Raw genomic sequence first — 17,548 nt, forward strand, 5'->3', positions numbered from 1 at the left:
AAAAAACAAAAAACCAAAAAAAACCCCCAACCACCCTGCTAAAACCCCAACCACCCTGCTTTTGGCTCTATTAATTTATGCTGCTTTCTGGTCCGCATTGCATAACCCAACCCTGGAGGAGCGTGTATAAGGAGGACAATCCAGGCGAAGCCCATGGGAGGGGAAGTGAATGGAAACAAGGCTCCTGCAAGAGTCATGCCGTTCAGAGGTAGGCAAGAGCCAGTAGGAAAAGGCAGCAGAGCTGAGGCAAGGGGCATCCCTGAGATCTGCGCAGTAAAGAAGTACAATTCCTATTTCCATGGGAATTTCCATGGGTGCAAACCATATGATTAGGAAATTCCATGTTAAAATCTAGGGCACTTCCTCTCCTACATTACCTTATTCCTGCCTAGGGCAGATGGGATCACCAAGATATCTCTGAGTAAATGGAGGATTAAATTGCAGAGCATTCAGAGTTTAAATATAGGCTCCCACACCATTAGTTCTAGTATATATATTATGGTCACATTAATCTCGCTGTTTTAAAATGTATGCATTTTGTTGGGGTTTAAGTCACTTTGTCAGCATTTTACTTTGTTTCCTGAACATAAAAGCAAAAGTCTCACAATGATCAAAAAACAAAGAGTGAAAAAATGGAGGGCAAAACAAAACAAAATAAATGCCCCATGTCCTCTTACTTACTTATCCACCATTCCTTTCTGCTTCAGGATACGATATACTTCTGCCGAAGTCTGTGGTCCCTGCAATTTCTGGCCATTTAGCATTTCTTGCTCCAGTTCTTCAATGGACTTAACAGTATTTTAAAAATAATAAAAAAAAGGTTAATCATGACAAGGTATTTCCAACCTAAGACACCATTTTGAAGAATATTATGAAGAATAAGAAGGTTATTAAGCCCTGATAAGGGTCTTCTCCTCTCCTGGATGACACTACTGCTTCAGCATGGGGAGACAGCTCCCAAAGTTTGCCCAGCTGAGGGTGGTAGAACTAAAATGAACAGTCACTCAACATGAGTATTAAGATGCATGAAGACTTGATGGGAGAAGCTGGCTAGTGTCATTGAAGAATCCTAACACTTCCTCCAAAAGCAGTCCATGGTTTTCATAATGGTAATTACCTACATGCCTGTGTGTAAACTTCCTCTTTCCCCTACTCCCTACCTCCAGTTCTCCTTCTCTTTGGAACTGCCTCATTCATTCTAGCTTTGCAACACTGTCTCTATGGTAACACACTAAAGGACAAAAGGCGGGGAGACAAGACTATGTTAACTGATTACAATGTGACTAGTATAACCACAGTATTCTAGTAACAAGTCAGCACTGAACCTAGTGCTCCTATGACATAGATTTCTGCAATGCTAGCCATCACACAGAGACGAAGACAGGCCTTGGTACAATACCTTCCCAGTTTTAACAAATGCTTCAGCCACCCTCCGATTGCGGCCACCATAACACGTTGTGATCAGATCAGCAACTCCACAACTCTCCAGGAAAGTGGCAACAGACACCTGTCCCTTGCAAAAGATTTTTGCAAAAGCAATCATCTCCATTAGGCCAAGTCGAATAACAGCAGCTTTGGTATTATCACCACAGCGAAGGCCATCACAAAACCCGGCTCCCACTGCCACAATGTTCTAAGGAGAGGAGAAAAACAGTGGGAAGCAAATTAGATACAGTTTAGAGAACCTCTGAAGTTACAAAGGGAGAGAGTGCAAGTGTTCTGGTAAGAATCACATATACAAATATCAGCTCGCTTGTGTTAGCTAGATGGCTGGATTAGATACAAAAGCTAACACAAATACAACATTAAAGTTGAGAATATTGTAAGGGAAGTCAAAAAACCAAGGAGCCAAATTCAGCCAAGCTAGTGCAGGTAGGTTTTGAACACACCCTTTTGCGCCAGTCAAAATGGGGGTCTACAACCTACACAGCTAGAGCAATCATTGTGCCTTATGGTGCGTGTGTGTGTGACCACCCCATGCAGGGGAGATGGTGTTTGTGCTCCTGGACTCCGCTGATATTTCACTGGCAGGTGCTACATCCTTTTCTCCATTAGGGGATTCCAAGCTGCTTATTGGCTAATGGTACCTGCTTTTTGAACAGCACTGAGCCCTTTCACCTCCCCAGAAGGGGAAGCTGTAGCCACGTTGCATTGCCACAACCTGTCCCTCTTTCTGTCACCTTTTACATCCCTGCTCCCTGATACTAGCACAGGCTGCTGTTCTGGCCAAACTGGAGACATTTTCTGGGGACGTGTGAGATGAATGCATTTCTCAGGTGTACTGATCATGTCTGACTCTACTGTCTTCCTTGAAGACACCACAGTGAAGCTTAATGCAGAAGGATTCAGTATTACTTTATGGTGTTTCTCCATCACATTCTCCCTACAGTTTTTGAACAGTATGATGCAGATATAGCACAAAACTTCCCTTTAGATGCCAACCACTTGTCTGCTGGACACTCACTATTTTTTAAGGCTGTATGTCAATGAATGGCGAACGTTAGCCTCCAATTTCTGCTATTTTGGCTTTGTTTACTCTTTCTATTTCAAAGCTGCTCAGCCCACATGACCCACAATTTGACCCAGAGTGCTTAAATTGTTTGCTTTTGTCTTTCATCATTTGTTTGTCAGAGAGAATAGGAAAGCTAGTTGTAGTGCTTTAAGCAGGCCTTGACCAGCTTGAGCAGGGAAAACAGTGTGCATGTTTTAATTCTGAAAGCATCAGCTTGTTAGACCTTTTCTACAATGTTGCCATTGCACATTCTGACAGGTAGCCTGCAAGTAACCAAGAAGTGATTAGCACACACAGCCTCATAACATAGGTACACCTATGATATTATAGCCTCATACAGCTACTTTATGAATTCACATGCCGGATTCTGTATTTCCACTTTTCTCTGACCTCTCCTTAATGAAAGGAGATATGACAATTCTCTCTCTCTCTCTATATATATATTATAGGTAGCAATGCCTATAGTTAAGTTTGCCTAACACATTTGATTATTCTCCGTTTCCAGTTTCTCTGTTTCCAGTTATAACTTCAAACTAACCATCTGGGCTGAAATTTTCCATGTCAAGTGTCTGCCTTAGGCTCAATTTTTGAGGAAGCATCAGATAAATGCTTCAGCCATTTCTCAGAATAAGGTTAGGGGAAAAAATACATTGTTTTGCACATATTTTTTTTTAAAAAAAACCCCATAGCTGTTTTGTTCAGAAACTAATGCTTTGGAACAGGGGCCTGCAAATTGGCAGAAAGTTTGTCTTGGTGCCAGGGCTGTGCCTTGTGCTGTCCCAATGAAAATTCGCTTAAATTTGCGAAAGTTATAAGCTTCTGAAAAAATCTCAGTTCACTCGTGCTCAGTATAGGCTTAAAAGAGTTCAGCCACTAAATTCTTTGAAGAGTCCCTCAGAACTGAGCATTCTCCCTCCCCTCACAGATCTTATGTGCCAACTGTTTCTGCACTACCCCCACCAAGTGACTAAGAATGCTCCACCCCAAGGCTGCAGGGCTAAGCAGGACTTCCCCTGCAACTGCTCCTCCTGGCTGCCAGGGATTACTGTGGTGGTGGGTAAAGGAGCTGGGAGCAGGAAAACTCTCTCTCCTGAGCTCTCATTTATCCTGCTGCTGGCACCTAGGCAGCATGCAGGCAAAAGGAAAAACAGCCTGTATTGAATGCAGATGGCTGAGGAACAAGAAAGATTGGGGGCAGGACCTTACGCAGAAATATCAAGCTTGGTTTCTTTTACAGTCCTCAGTGAAGAATGGACATGTATAAAGAAAGCTTGTTCGTGACTTTTTTAAGTTGGTAAGTTTAAAAGCATGCATGAAAATATTTGTTTTTTGTGCTACTTTATTTGTTTTGGGCAAAGGTGCTACTGGGGCGCCAACTTCTAGCTCAGGAGCTCTCAAATTTTTCGTGGTCCACAGAGTGTCTTGTAGATTCCTCCTTTCCTATTGCAGAACACCCATGTGGCAACTCCAGCAAGCGATATTGGGAAGCACTATGCACTTTGTTTTCTTTTAATATAATTTAGTTGCTGGATATATGAAGAAGAAGCTCTCACCAAGAGCAGCCAGATACTCCACAAATCACAATCAGAGAACTTCTGTTCTAGCTTAAAAGGTTGGAGACCATTAGAAGATCAGTTTAATGAAGATCTGTACAAGACAAGAGAGTCTTATTTTGAAGACAAATAAATAATAATAATAATAATTAATAATAATACCACCACCTAGTACATGGTGCTTTTCATCAGTAGATCTCAAAGCACTTTACAAAAGAAGGTCAGTATCATCAACATTTTTCAAATGGGGGAAAATGAGGCATGCAAAGGCGAAGTGACTTTCACAAGCCCACCCAGCAGACCCAGTGGCAGAGCCAGGAACAGAGTCCAGGTCCTCTGAGTCCCAGTCTAATGCTCTGTCTACTAGGCCACACTGTCTCTCCTTAATTAGTAACGGCAATGTTAACATACACTCTAGTGGTCCCTACTCTGACAGTTAAGATGCTCCTTTGTCTTTTGCAGCAATCAATAAACTCTTTTTTCCCTGTTGACAAGGTTCCATTAAATTATTTGACAGATGCAAGCTCCAGTACCATCTGCTGCCTATAAGATTTAATATACATGACATTAATATGCAGCAGCACAGATATCCTGAGCTCTATTATCACTAAAGCCCCTATATTTTCAGTTACATGCATATCCATTGCATTTGCAGGAACTCATATTTATGCACAATAGAAATGTGCCTATCTGTTTGCAAGCTCAAATACTCAATTTACCTGTGCAAATACCTGTTTGTGCATACAGCTGTGGAGTTTTGGAGACAAAGTAAGAGCAATTCTATTTTGCAGGTTCATGATTTTAAAATGTTGCCTTTATGATGACTTGAAACTAAGAGTAACTCAATGCTCCAAGCTAAAATTAAATAAATACATTAAATAACACTACTGAAAAGCTTTTTTTTTTTAAACCAAACACTAAAAAAAAAAGGTCACCTGCAGGTGACTCTGGGTCTCACTCCATGGTGGCACCTCAGCACATAGGAGCCAACAACTCAACTTTGAACACAACTACCTGCCAGCTATCTCAAGTAAGCAAGGAGGGCCCAGCAGCTGGAGTGAATACAAACAAAAGGAGGAAGTGCTTCTGAATGGGTCTGCCCTGAGAGAGACATCTTGGGTCTGAGATGAGAAGATCTAAGTGGTAGGCAGAGCAGTCCTAAGCAAGGACTGGACTTTATATTATCTTATTGCTTAGATGTCTGTTAAAGTTGAAGCCCAAGAAGATGGTTGAGTTTTGATCCTGCCCAGAGTTTAGGGACTGTTGTAGAACAGATGGGAAAGTCATCTTCTCATAAGCAACTCAGTGTGATCACACAGAGCCCTTCAGAAATGCAAGTTTGATTAACTTCAAAAGGCTACGCATACTGCGTATGCTGCAGCTCCAGACTTTGATGACCATATGAGCATTTTGTAACGTGAGGGTCAGTACCAACAAAGAATAATTTAAAACTTGCAATCCAACATTGGTTTTGACAGTAAGTTTATGGAGTCCCTCATCATGCTGATGCATATGGTTTCAGAGGCCTTTTTTAACAACACATTGTCCTTCCACAATTAAGCTGATAGTAAAAGGAAAAGCAGTGTGTAATCCATGTGAGATTTCATGCTTTCATCTGTGCTGCAAACCTGAGCTGGTGTCTCTAAGGATACCCATACAAGTATCAGAACCTGTTTTCCCTTCTGCTTACACATACTATTGTGCAGAAAGGAGTGAGACAACAGATATTTGAGGTTGGGAAGGAATTTTCCTTCAGGTCAGACCGGCCTGGGGTTTGTTTTTTTTTCCTTCCTGTGCTGTATGGGGCAAGGGTCACTTGCAGGTTTAAACTAATGTAAATGGGGAATTCTCTGTAATTTGAAGTCTTTAAACCATGATTTGAGGACTTCAGTAACTCTGCCAGAGGTTAGGCGTCTATTTCAGGAGTAGCTGATGTTCTGTGGCCTGCAATTTGCAGGAGGTCTGACTAGACGACCACGATGGTTCCTTCTGGCCTTAAAGTCTATGAGTCTAATTCTCAGTGCACTTCACAACAGGAACCATTACTGATACAGAACAAACCTGTGGATACCTGGTTCACAGAACCAGCAAGCTATTGTTTACAGCCATTTCTAGCTCTCTCCCTGATACCACCAGATCCAGTGACAGAACTGCAGCTCACATTTCAAGACACTTCATGAGTTATGATAAGGCCTCCATTTCAGCGCTCTCCGTCTTCTATACTTCCAGATAGCTCCATCAGCCCATTGTCAGAGAAAATAAATATAGCAAGTGAAGCAGATATTCAGAACATGTGTCTGAACAGCAAATTCAGCAGATGTTCTTTCATCACCTAGCTGTGACAGCCCTTATTAGTCTTCATTTAAATGTGCTTCAGAATAATTTCAAATGTAAAATTATCAGCCAGAAGAATGCTGTGTTCAAAACTTTCTTATTTTCTGTTCCTTTCAATTTTTAGGCAATCATCCATACTGAAATCATCCCTGCTTAGAGGAGTGAGGGAGGAGGAGAAAGGAATGAAACTAGTCCAGGGATATAGCTGTATCATAATCTTCTACTGTATACCAGTATATTATGCAAGAAATAAAGCTGGAATATTATAAAGATCTTGTCTTCATATGTCTTTGTTTAAACTATGATGCAGATGAGGAGTTAGCGGATGTGATTGCAGAGCCATTGGCCATTATCTTTGAAAACTCATGGTGATCCGGGGAAGTCCCGGATGACTGGAAAAAGGCTAATGTAGTGCCCATCTTTAAAAAAAGGGAAGAAAGAGGATCCTGGGAACTACAGGCCAGTCAGCCTCACCTCAGTCCCTGGAAAAATCATGGAGCAGGTCCTCAAGGAATCAATTCTGAAGCCCTTAGAGGAGAAGAAAGTGATCAGGAACAGTCAGCATGGATTCACCAAGGGCAAGTCATGCCTGACTAATCTAATTGCCTTCTATGACGAGATAACTGGCTCTGTGGATGAGGGGAAAGCGGTGGACATGTTGTTCCTTGACTTTAGCAAAGCTTTTGACACGGTCTCCCACAGTATTCTTGCCAGCAAGTTAAAGAAGTATGGGCTGGATGAATGGACTACAAGGTGGCTAGAAAGTTGGCTAGATTGTCGGGCTCAACGGGTACTGATCAATGGCTCCAAGTCTAGTTGGCAGCCAGTATCAAGTAGAGTGCTCCACGGGTTGGTTTTGTTCAATATCTTCATAAATGATCTGGAGGATGGTGAGGATTGCAACCTCAGCAAGTTTGCAGATGACACTAAACTGGGAAGAGAGGTAGATACGCTGGAGGGTAGGGATAGGATACAGAGGGACCTAGACAAATTGGAGGATTGGGCCAAAAGAAATCTGATGAGGTTCAACAAGGACAAGTGAAGAATCCCATGCACCGCTACAGACTAGGGACCGAATGGCTCGGCAGCAGTTCTGCAGAAAAGGACCTAGGGGTTACAGTGGACGAGAAGCTGGATATGAGTCAATAGTGTGCCCTTGTTGCCAAGAAGGCCAATGGCATTTTGGGATGTATAAGTAGGGGCATTGCCAGCAGATCGAGGCATGTGATCGTTCCCCTCTATTCAACATTGGTGAGGCCTCATCTGGAGTACTGTGTCCCGTTTTGGGCCCCACACTACAAGAAGGATGTGGAAAAATTGGAAAGAGTCCAGCGGAGGGCAACAAAAATGATTAGGGGACTGGAACACATGACATGAGGAGAGGCTGAGGAAACTGGGATTGTTTAGTCTGCGGAAGAGAAGAATGAGGGGGGATTTGATAGCTGCTTTCAACTACCTGAAAGGGGGTTTCAAAGAGGATGGATCTAGACTGTTCTCAGTGGTAGCTGATGACAGAACAAGGAGTAATGGTCTCAAGTTGCAGTGGGGGAGGTTTAGGTTGGATATTAGGAAAAACTTTTTCCCTAGGAGGGTGGTGAAACACTGGAATGCGTTACCTAGGGAGGTGGTAGAATCTCCTTCCTTAGATATTTTTAATGTCAGGCTTGACAAAGCCCTGGCTGGGATGATTTAGTTGGGGATTGGTCCTGCTTTGGACTAGATGACCTCCTGAGGTCCCTTCCAACCCTGATATTCTATGGTTCTATGCAGAAACCAGAATCATGTACTGTGGCTGCTGTAAGCACCTTACATACTCTAAAATAAATACTGTAGTTGCATTTTACTAATTCCTCCTCTAAAAGCAAGTATTGGGATGGAATATATGCCTTCGACTGTATTCAAGACTGCAGTTTGCAGTGGTACTGCAGACAATTAAAATAGGCACTGTTGCAGAAGTTATGTTAGAATCTCTCTTTATTTACAACAGTACCCTCACAGTATAGAATGTTGTCCTCGTGGATCACATAGTTTTTCCCCTCACTTTTCAGAGAGAAATTCTCTCTCGAATCAGTGAATTACATAGCTCCAATTTTCACCAGTTTATCATGATGTAAATTCCCAATCATACTGAAGGGACAGGAAAATTCCTTAACAGATTTTAAAAGCTAGCACACATCTGTACTCTAAAATATGATTGTTAAAAAACAGAGATATGACCAGGTTAATCATATCTTCAAAAACAAAAGAAAAAAATTGTTAATTAAATTACCAGTAATAAAATTTTTAAAATTCTCTATTTTAAAGTAGCCTAGTTCACATTTCACTATCTGTTCTCATTTTGCTTAGTATACGCAAGAAAGATAGGCTAGAAACTTAAAGTAAACTTGCTAGTCAGTTTCACATTGAGGTTTTCAATGCACTAGCCCAAGATAGCAATGTTTGAATTATGAACAGCTCAGGGAAGAAGTGTTTACATACCCACAGTCAGGACAAATTTGGCACAGAACTTAGGTTTAAAGAAAAAAAGGGTGCTTTACATGACAAGAAAAAAAAAAGTGTTGTTTAAAATGTAAGACCCAAATAAAGGTTTTCATGAAATTAAAAAAATTACGAGTTTGTAAAAGAACAATTCAGAAACACAGACATTTTTGTTTGTAATACAAATGTTAGCCTAGTAGATGAGAACCAGAAAGTAAAAGATGATTTGTCTATTTCCACTGCAGAAGAGGGACTGAATGTAACAGCACAAGTAAATTACATTTTTAAAATACTCAATTTTAATAATGTAATGTATTTTATAACATAGGCTAGACTGAAATCTACAGATGAAAGCATTAGGTATATTATTTGATTTGTTAAAAACAGATGGGGCCAGACTTTCATTTGGTGTAGCTTCACTGATGTCAACTGAAATATGAAGATTTACACCACATGGGAATTTATACCAGATTGGGCCATGTTTTTTAATGTGAACCCTTTATTACTTTTAAACAACCACTCTGATTTTTATTTATTATTTCATGAAAAACTTCAGTTAATCTTTGATTTTCTGAAAAGCTCTTCACAGGTGAATCTGGAAGTTGTTTTTGTTTGTTTAATTAGCGATATGTTGTGATCAGCACCCACTGGGTTGTCTCCTCAGGGCAGAGTATTTTATCAAATTCCTTTTCATGTTCTTTTAAACAGTCAGCATCAGACCCTAGTAGACTAGGCCTTTTAGACCATTAATCAGTGACTTTAGCTGGTGAGTAACAAGACCTAAAATGAATTCACACCAGTATTAACAAACATCAATCATAATAATAATAAAAGAACAGATCAAGAAAATATGCAAATTTAATCTTAGTAGCTATCTAGATTCAGAAGAGAAACTGTCTTAAATTCTTCAACACCTACAGATAGATGCTTATGTCTATATTGACTTGGACCTTCCAGCAATGTGTCAGCAGACATCCAAGTCCTACAGGAGTTTAGACATACCAATCTCAAGGTCCCTTTCACCTAGAGCTCACTCTCTGAGCTGAAGTCAAAACCCAACATTCACTGGCTTAAATCCACCTCTATGTCTCCAAGAGTTTTCGTGTTCCCAGACAGTTCCTTCTTCCAGAAGTATACAGGAATTAGAGGGGTCAGAAAATGTCAAAATGAAATTTCAACAATCAAAAAAAGGGAACAATCTAAATCTGTAAAAATTTTCTGACCAACTCTAACAGGATTGTGTACAGGGATGTTTTCTTGGTGACTCTGCATATCACCACTAGAACATCTGAAAGCAGTGGATAAACTAGGCCAGATTCTGATCTCCGTAACATCAGTATAAATTCAGAATCACTGCAGTAAAGGCCAGTGGAATAACTCCAGATTACGCTAACATAACAGAGATCAGAATCTAGCCTACCAGTCCATCACAGGTTTCCTGCCAGTTACATAATTTCAAGCAGGATTTAAATATGCCAGATTCACAGCAAAAGCTGTCTGAAAACCAGGCTCCTCATCTCCTGCAAATTACCTGAATGTAGTGTGACGGAGCAAGGCCAGATGGCTATAGAAAAGTAGTGGGAGATAGATATATTAGCTCCAGGGTAAACAAATCCCTGGTACCAGGATAAGTTAAATGGCAGCTGCTCCAGGTCATTTAAGACACCTGGGGCCAATTAAGAACTTTCTAGAAGGCAGGGAGAAGGCTAGGTTGATTAGGACACCTGAAGCCAATCAGGAGCTGGCTGAAACCAATCAAAAGCCTCCCAGTTAGTCAGGTGGGTGTGCATGTCAGGAGATGTGGGAGGAAGCTGTGCTGTTGGAGAGATGAGTAGTACACACCATATCAGGCACAAGGAAGGAGGTCCTGAAGTAAGGGTGAAGTGGAGCTTGAGGAAACGAGGGCTGCTGTGGGGGAAGTAGCCCAGGGAATTGTAAGTGTCATGTTTCTAAAAAGTCAGCTACCAGAGCCGATACTATTAGGGTCCCTGGGCTGGAGCCTGGAGTAGAGGGTGGGCCTGGGCTCCCTCCTTTGCCCCCCACCCTGCGATTAATCAGAGACTGGGAGAAACAGAGATTGTGCAAGGGAGGATAGCTTCTCCTCACCTCCCTTGCTGGCTTATGATGAAAATGGCTCAGTAGACTGTGACCCTTGTCTCTAGAGAGAGACGGGTTATGTGGAGGGTCACAGTGAGCCTCTGAGGCTAGTGAAATCTGCCAGGAAATGCGGGACCCACGGAGACAAGGACAGAGCTTTGTCACAGTAGTTTAAGACTCCATGATTTCCCACACAACCACCTCAACCTGACTAACAGAACCAGGAACCAAACAGCCCCTCAAGTAAAACAGAGTATTTCATGTAACATTTACTAATCATTACACAGTGTTTATGCTGACTACCAGTACGTATTACTTTATTATATTTATAAGCTTTATTTTTCTTTTCAGTTATTTTCTGAAGTACCATAAATGTTGCTTTACTAGTACATGACTGTGTTCAGTGAAATTGCTTCCCGTCACAAACATTAGAGAACATGAACTATTGTATTTCTGGCCAGGGGCCCAAGCCATTAATAACTTATATATAACAATTTCCTGTAAATTAATGTGAAAAGAAAAAAAAAATCAATAGGAATCATTTTAAGCGACACTTCACTTCCTATCAGTACAATTCAGTTACAAAAACAAAAGAAAAAACAGCTTTGTAGTTCTTTGAAAGAATAGAAAAATATTTGTTTTACTGTTCAGCCATTCTGCACAAACCTTGTCCAATACAAGTTTGGAGAATACATGCATCAGATTTGTATACAACAATATAGCGCTTTACATCTTCGAAGTGCTGCATCAACATTCACTATTTGAGAAGGACACACTGGTAATGAAGAAAAAAATTCCACTTCTTGTCCAAAAAATATTTATACCTACTACAGTTGCAACCACTATCTCAAATTACTACAGCTGGAAGGAATTAACAGACATGCCCCATTTTTAGGTTTACTCTGTACACATTTGACAACACTTTGTGCTTAGTCAGTTTACTTGTTTTCCTTATTGTTTGCAAGTGTCTTTCATCACATAGCAACAGGGGAGAGAAAAAGCATTTTAAAGAGTAAGAAAATGGCAGCATGATGACTGGAGTCCAGAACCTGAAGTTATTTTTAACTCCTTTTTAAAAACTGTCGTGATTTCATGTTCATGGAGTCCCCTTACTACTTACTGCCCATCTCCCAGAAATGTATTTATTGCTATTCTCATTTGCAGATGGAGAAACTATGGCTCAGAGGGCCAAATTCACCATTGGTGTTATGTAGAAGAAGTTCTAGCGAAGTCAGTGTCAACCTACTACCTTATTTCCGTGGTGAAACTGGACAAGGGAGACTAAGGCCCCATCCGTGCTTCTGAAACTACCTCTAACCTGAAAGGATGAAAATAGCAATTCACAGGATTTTTCAGCAGGCGCAAGGCTTTATCAGAATAAGCCAGAACTAGGTACCATAAGCAAAAACAGGCATAAAAAGGAAATTCCCAGTCTAGGGTTCACCCAGACTTTGGTATCTGGGCACAGAGCCCTGCCATTCTCACTCTTCTCTCCAGGAGCCCTTATACCTCTTCATCGTAGTACCTACTTAAGGGAAGAGGAACGTAAATCTGGAGTCAACACCTAACCAGGCAGAGTCTGACTAGACTGCTCCCTGCCTCTCTTTTTCAAAGCCATTCCAGCTGGCACAGTTGAGACAACTGTATAGATGGTACATAACTTTGCTAAAACACCTGGTCTGGGATAAGTCTTAAAAAAAACTGTTTTAGCAGAGTTGTGTCCCACCTATACGCTTGATATAACCATGCCAGTAGAAGCAGCTTCTAGAAACAAATGGGATAGGGAGCAAGGGAACTATGTGGTTTCCAGTATAAAAAGGGTTAATTTCAGCTTCACATTCCTCTCCCCTTGCATAGGGGCTGCTGTACACACAGACCTTGCCCAGAGGCTGGAATGGATTTTAAAAGTGTTTCAGGAGTATAGATGCAGCATCAAGTCCATAAAGCCACAGAGCAAGTAAATGGCAGAGGTAGGAACAGAACTCAGGATATCTTGATGCAGAGCTCGATGCACTAACCACATGCCTCACTCCAGTTTTATATCTAGTATTTGTAGAGTTGTGTGTTCAATTATTTTAGTTTTAAAGAATGTATTTTTTATATTTGAGAGAGATACACAGACAACCTTTTAGGGGTAAATACTCTCCTCCTTCCCCCCATCTCCCTTCCCCAGTCATATAAAAATTCAGCACGGCTAACTGTACCTTAAGAGCACCACAAAGCTCAACAGTATCTGCATCATCTACTACAGTTATTCGGAAGTTTGGCGTCTGCAGGAGTTCTTTGAAAAGAAGGCCATTCTCCAGGATTTTACTGCCTGTTGAGGGGGGAAAAAGCAAGCAATGAATAATTTATTCATTTATTAACCTGGCTTTTTAGTGCAAGGCAGAATACTTCAAAGCAGAATACTTCGAAGCAGGAGTAAGATTGTTTTTCCCCACTTCCCCTCCCTCCAATCAAGAAAGACTATTGGTAAATGTATCCATGTTAAGAACTAAGAGCTCAGAAGAACAATCACACCCTTTTTGTTTAAATCCATTTCCCTTGTTTTTTTAATTTAAATAATTAAAATTGGTTTAAAATACTCTGTCCAAGTTATCTTCTCAGCAGCTGCAATTCTATGAAGTACTTTAAGCACATGTCCAGACCTACTGATAAAACAAGTCAGATACCTTATTAACACAGCAAGCTAATGTTGCCCTAAAAAAGAAATGTCTGTCAACATTTTAAACTAACTCAATCGTCTAAAATAATTATATGCAAGAGATGTTAACGTGACACTAAGTTCGCAAAGCTAACTACACAAAAGTAAAAAAAAAAAAAAAATTAATGTTCTAACAACATTAACTCCCTCAGATTGCACACAGCTGCATATATTTGAATGCACATGTGAGACTCTGTGAAATCTATGAATAGGTATGCTCTCCAGACTTAGATGGGTGCAGAGATATCTGTGCTAGTAGTTCCAATTGCAGGATCAAGGCCAACACCTGGAGTTTAGAAGAACTAGTTACAATGAAAACCTACAAAGGATACAGTAGTACCTTTAAAAAGTTATAAAGATGGAAAGAGTGTTTCACAAGCTGCAACACCTGTACTAAAAACATCTTATCACTTGATATTAGACCATGTAGCAACCTATGTAGCAAAATGTTCTGCACAGCAGTGGCATGGCTACTTTATCAGTATTGAACAGTATAATTGTTACTTTGTGGCCTGGTAATTATTTCATTTCATTGTAAAAGAAATAAGAGTCAGCTCTGAAGTCACAATCCTAATGAGATTTCATAATCTCTCCTCCCAATGCCCTACTGCTACATTTGGAAGTGCAAACATTATAGGAAGTTCAGAAATTAAATATGAAAGACTTAGCACCTTCTGATAATGATTGATTAAAGCTGGCAACAGTGATGTTCAAATTATTCAATGTGGAGTTTTGAGCATAGACATCAACATTTAAACACTTTAATTACACAGATTGTTACCTATTGTGGTTTCACAGAACTTCTCTGCTGCTACCTCATTGGCAATGTTAGCTCCCATCAGCACACTGATGTCTATTCCCATTTTCTCTCGAATAATGTCAGAAATCAGCTTGAGTCCCTCTGGGCCTTCATCTATTCCCTGCAGCCAACATTTAAGTGAATTACTGAACAGGCATTAGACAGAATAGACTGCATCACAATTATCCTTCCTGGGTAGAAGCTACAATAAAGTTTATCCAGTTAAGACAGAAGATAGTGGGCTTGCTACCACAGAGATAAGCCACCCACACATCTGGCTATACAGCCTTGCGTCTGCTGTGACCTTTTAGGAGGTCTTCCTTTGATACAAAATTGCACTTAAAAATTAGGAATTAACTACCAACATCTAGATGACACCACCAGGATTTATTTTGTGCTAAACAAAGAGCCCAGTCCTGTAAGGTGCTGCAAGTTCATCTCTCCTGGGATCAGATCCTCAGATGATGTAAATGAACGTCCCCCTACTAAAGTCAATAGAGAAATACTGATTTCCAGCTGTTGAGGAGCTGGCTCATTGACCTCAGTGGAAACTGAGGCACAGAAACTCACAGGATTGGATTTTAATATTTTTATGTAGTATTTTGTGGAGAAAACACTCAAACTGAAATATCACAGAGAAACTGCTTCGTGTTTAATGACAGCAACGGCTTACTAGTCAATCAGTTCTAGTCATCTTGAACACTACTACAAGTGAAAAGCCTGTTTGTAGATATGGAAGAAGCTGATTAATAATACTTTTGCTCTTATGTAGCATTTTTCATCTATCGATTTCAAAGCGCTTTACCGAAGTATCATTATCCCTGTTCTCCAGAGACAGAGAAACTGGGGCAGGGAGAGACTGAAGTGCCTTGAGTAGATCAGTGCCAGAGGGGAGAATAGAATCCCGAACTCCTGACTGCTTGTGCCTTTTTCAGGGAACTGAAGAATCTCCTTCGTCCAAAGCTATTTCTTCCATGGAACCAAAATGTGAATTAACTGTGCTTTTTCCCCTCTGTAGAAGCACAAAGCTCAAAACTGTCATCCTCCTTCCCAAAAGTATAAATATTTAGGAGGTTATAGAAACATTTTCTTTGTAAAGCCTTATTTTTAAATGGTTTCTCATATCTAGCACATAGAAGACCATCACTTTGAACTACACCATGGCCTTTTTTTAAGTATAAAAAGGCATTGCTGAAATCCATTTAACTTTACATAAGCCACAGAAGACATTCCTGGCTGGCAGAGTTTTGCATTCCTAAGGCTCAAAAAATGGTTTATTTTTAAAACCACTGCACAACTAAGAGATATTGTGAGACACATGTACTAAACCAGCCAATGAAAACGTAAGTCAATTACTATACTGTTGCATTACTTTTTTCACTCACTTAACACCTTTGTGAACCATACTGTAGAGTGATGAGAATCTGAAAGCATGTTCATGTATGTGTTGTTTTTTTAACAGCTCCAAAGATGCCTTGACAGTCTATTTATTACACCCCCAAAAAGGCAATTAACCAACAGCTGCCATTCAGTCTCTTTAAAGGGCATTTGGAACAACTACCTAGATATGAATTTGCGCACCTGAATGAATAACCTGCAGTGAGAGAGATCACACATAACTGGGTACTAAATCCAGGCCTGCCATGGACAGACAGAACTTCTGCTGAAGTCAAAGAGAGCTGCACCTACTTATACTAGGTCTGAAGTTGATCTCAAAAGAAGCAGGAACCCAGGTGGATCTGACCCAAGAACTTCCACAGTGTAGGGGTATTCCCGACATGGTGTAGAGTCAATGTAATGGCTCCCAACATAGGCCAGGGCAATAGATCTAGATGCTGCAATGGTCTCCAGAGGCAGCTAGATGTAAATTAGAACAACCCAAAGGCTGGCCAGAGAAGATTTCAAATTGCTTTTCACTCCTGTGCTCTTCTTGTATTGCAATGTTAAAAAAGCAAGTTGGATTCCATTTCCTCTGATTGTTCAACACAAATATTTACTGAATTCCAGGCATTTACCCTGTCATAATCAATTTAAGGCAACATGATTTACAGATGCATCATTCAGGGCCTCATCTGGCATTCACCTTATCATTCACTAAAGAAAATAAATAAAGTTTTATTTTCACATATTAGGTTGAGTTTGCAGGTCTGGCAGTTAAACATATACCTTTCATTTGTAAAGAGAGTATACTACATATAGAAATCAGACAGAAAAAGGACCGCACGAATGCCATTTTACATAGAGTGACCAAATGTCCTGATTTTATAGGGACAGTCCTGATATTTGGGGCTTTTTCTTATATAGACATGGTCATAAATATAAAGGGAAGGGTAACCACCTTTCTGTATACATTGCTATAAAATCTCTCCTGGCCAGAGGAAAAACCCTTTCACCTGTAAAGGGTTAAGAAGCTAAGACAACCTGGCTGGCACCTGACCCAAAATGACCAATGAGGGGACAAGATACTTTCAAACCTGTGGAGCAGGACAAAGGGTTTGGGCTGTCTGTGTGATGCTTTTGCTGGGAACAGATCAGGAATGTAAGCCTTACAACTCCTGTAAAGTTAGTAAGTAATCTAGCTAGAAAATGCATTAGATTTTCTTTTGTTTAATGGCTTGTAAAATAAGCTGTGCTGGAGGGAATGTATATTCTTGTTTTTGTGTCTTTTTGTAACTTAAGGTTTTGCCTCGAGGGATTCTCTATGTTTTGAATCTGATTGCCCTGTAAGGTATTTACCATCCTGATTTTACAGAGGTGATTCTTTTTACTTTTTCTTCTATTAAAATTCTTCTTTTAAGAACCTGATTGATTTTTCATTGTTCTTAAGATCCAAGGGTTTGAGTCTGTGTTCACCTGTACCAGTTGGTGAGGATTCTTATCAAGCCTTCCCCAGGAAAGGGGGTGTAGGGCTTGGGGGGATATTTTGGGGGAAGACGTCTCCAAGTTGGCTCTTTCCCTGTTCTTTGTTTAAAACGCTTGGTGGTGGCAGCATACGGTTCAAGGACAAGGCAAAGTTTGTACCTTGGGGAAGTTTTTAACCTAAGCTGGTAAGAATAAGCTTAGGGGGGTCT

At 40.5% G+C, this 17,548-nt stretch overlaps 1 protein-coding gene across 3 annotated transcripts in view; it reads right to left on the bottom strand.

The window, feature by feature from the left end:
* Nucleotides 1–17,548, bottom strand: part of GPD1L (glycerol-3-phosphate dehydrogenase 1 like) — an 84,727-nt gene that overhangs the window by 7,628 nt on the left and 59,551 nt on the right. For all 3 annotated transcript variants that reach the window (XM_073333365.2, XM_073333366.2, XM_073333367.2), the window contains 4 exons: nt 14,460–14,598; nt 13,179–13,291; nt 1,400–1,633; nt 682–788 (listed from right to left, as the gene is read on the bottom strand). In XM_073333365.2, the coding sequence (XP_073189466.1) occupies nt 682–788; nt 1,400–1,633; nt 13,179–13,291; nt 14,460–14,598 (593 nt within the window). The remainder of the gene's footprint in view (nt 1–681; nt 789–1,399; nt 1,634–13,178; nt 13,292–14,459; nt 14,599–17,548) is intronic.

The sequence above is a fragment of the Lepidochelys kempii genome, chromosome 2 (assembly GCF_965140285.1).
Source record: "Lepidochelys kempii isolate rLepKem1 chromosome 2, rLepKem1.hap1, whole genome shotgun sequence".
Classification (NCBI taxonomy): Eukaryota; Metazoa; Chordata; order Testudines; family Cheloniidae; genus Lepidochelys; species Lepidochelys kempii.